Consider the following 2,157-nt stretch of genomic DNA (forward strand, 5'->3'; position numbering starts at 1 on the left):
GGGGGGGGTATAGGGGATGTGCCACGGGGGGTATAGGGGATGTGCCATGGGGGGTATAGGGGATGTGCCGGGGGGGGCTATAGGGGATGTGCTGTGGGGGGTATAGGGGATGTGTCACAGGGGGTATAGGGGATATACCATAGGGGCTACATGGGATGTGCCACAGGGGTGTAGGAGATGTGCCAGGGGGGCTATAGGGGATGTGCCATGGGGGGTATAGGGGACGTAGCATGGAAGCTATAGGGGATATGTCGTGGGGGGTATAGGGGATGTGCCACGGGGGGTATAGGGGACATACCATGGGGGCTATAGGGGATGTAGCATGAAGGCTATAGGGGATGTGCCGTGGGGGCTATAGGGGATATGCTGTGGGGATATAGGGGATGTGCCGTGGGGGCTATAGGGGATGTGCCAGGGGGGTATAGGGGATGTGCCGTGGGGGCTATAGGGGATGTGCCGGGGGGGCTATAGGGGATGTGCCATGGGGGGGCTATAGGGGATGTGCCAGGGGGGTGTAGGGGATGTGCCCTGGGGGCTATAGGGGATATACCATAGGGGCTATAGGGGATGTACCATGGGGGCTATAGGAGACCTGCCAGGGGGGCACCCTATAGCAGGCAGCCTATGGGGGCCATGTATAGGGGCTGTGGGCGTGGCCAGGGAGGGGGCGTGGCAAGGGGAGGGCACTCACGTGGGGCTGGGTGGGCGGGGCATGCGGGCCGCCATGTCATCGCGCTCCTGCTCCGCCCGCCGCCGGGCATGCTGGGCCGCTGTCACCGCCTGGGGGTGGAGCCACGATGGACACGCCCTCCCCACAAGCTCCTCCCACAAGTGCCAACCCTTAGCCCCGCCTCCCTGATTAATTGGCCCCGCCCCTGGCCCTCTAGCCCCATCCATGGGACCTACACACCCTCCCATTGGTTGGATAGCCCCGCCCCCTCTCATATAGCCCCGCCCCCAGCCTCCCTTAGCCCTGCCCCATGGCAGGTTAGCCCCACCCCAAAATCCTTAGCCACGCCCCCAACGCTGTAGCCCCGCCCACCTGCCGCAGCTGCTCCAGCTCCGCCTCCCGGGCCTGGCGCCGTGACTCCGCCTCCTGCGCCCGAAGCTCCGCCCCTGCTCGAGCAGCACGTGCTGCCTCCAGCTCCGCCCACAGGCTGTGCCCCGCCTCCTGGGGGGCGGGGCTGTGTAAGGCCCACCCACCCCAAACGCCCCGCTCCAAAGCCCCTTAGCAAAGGCCCCACCCACCCCCTGAAGCCCCGCCCACTCCCCAGCCACCACCCCGTGTAAGCCCCGCCCCTTTACAGGCCACACCCCTCCAGGCTCCGCCCCCCGAGGCCTGACCCCGCCCACCTGCTGCTGCCGCAACCGCTCGCAGGCTCGGTCCCGGGCCCGACAGGCTCCGCCCACCCGTGCCTGGGCTCCGCCCACTGCCAGCTCCAGCGCCCTCAGAGCCCCGCCCTCTGTCAGGCTCCGCCCCCTCTCCTGAGCCAGGCTCCGCCCCAGCGCCGCCACCTGCCGGGGGGGGCGGAGCACAGGCCGTGTGAGTGACAGCCCCATGCCCCGCCCCCTGAGCCGCAGGAGGGCGGGGCCTGGGGTGTGACAGACAGCTCCAGGCCCCGCCCCTCCTTTTAGGCCCCTCCCACCTGGTTGCTGAGGTCACGAAGCTCCGCCTCCAGGTCCCTCCGGCGCTGGGCCTGGGGGGCAAGGGGGGGGGGACAAGAGGGGTGGGGGCAGGGGACCCCGGGGGTCTCTTGGGTGGGGGTGGGGGGGTGGGGGTGGGAGTTCCTGGGTGGGGGATGGGCTTTCCCACGGTGGGGGGAGGGGAGCGGTGGCTTGGGGACGCCCCGGTCCCCGTCCCCGCCCCGTGTCCCAATTCCAGCCCCGGGCCTGGCATGGGGCCAGCGGGGCCTTGGGGGGGGCGCCCGGGGGCCCTGCTAAGGGAACGGGGGGGGGGGTGGGGCCCCCGGGGTTTTTTTGAAAGGGGGGGGGCCCCCAAACCCCGGCCCCCCCCCCCCCCCCGGTCACTTTTAGGGTGGGGGATCCCCCAAATCCCTGCTGCCCCCCACCTGGAAACCTGGGTCCCGTTTCCCACCCCGGTGCCCCCCACCTCTGGGTCCTCCCCCCCCACCTCGGCCCCCCCCACATAACCCTGGG

The 2,157-nt window shown here is 69.9% G+C and overlaps 1 protein-coding gene across 5 annotated transcripts in view; it reads right to left on the reverse strand.

Moving 5' to 3' along the window:
• Window positions 1-183: 183 nt before the first annotated feature.
• LOC118159782 (myosin heavy chain, embryonic smooth muscle isoform-like) overlaps window positions 184-2,157 on the reverse strand; it is a 6,150-nt gene continuing 4,176 nt past the window's right edge. For 2 of the 5 annotated variants that reach the window (XM_035314345.1, XM_035314348.1), the window contains exons 3-6: window positions 1,647-1,697; window positions 1,354-1,515; window positions 1,043-1,171; window positions 192-780 (exon numbers count right to left, since the gene is read on the reverse strand). In XM_035314345.1, coding sequence (XP_035170236.1) covers window positions 688-780; window positions 1,043-1,171; window positions 1,354-1,515; window positions 1,647-1,697 — 435 coding nt within the window. In that variant the 3' untranslated portion in view covers window positions 192-687. Of the gene's footprint in view, window positions 781-1,042; window positions 1,172-1,353; window positions 1,516-1,646; window positions 1,698-2,157 lie in introns of all 5 variants that reach the window. The other 3 variants (XM_035314344.1, XM_035314346.1, XM_035314347.1) reach the window with 3 other exon arrangements.

This window comes from Oxyura jamaicensis, unplaced genomic scaffold (assembly GCF_011077185.1).
Source record: "Oxyura jamaicensis isolate SHBP4307 breed ruddy duck unplaced genomic scaffold, BPBGC_Ojam_1.0 oxyUn_random_OJ72027, whole genome shotgun sequence".
NCBI lineage: Eukaryota > Metazoa > Chordata > Aves > Anseriformes > Anatidae > Oxyura > Oxyura jamaicensis.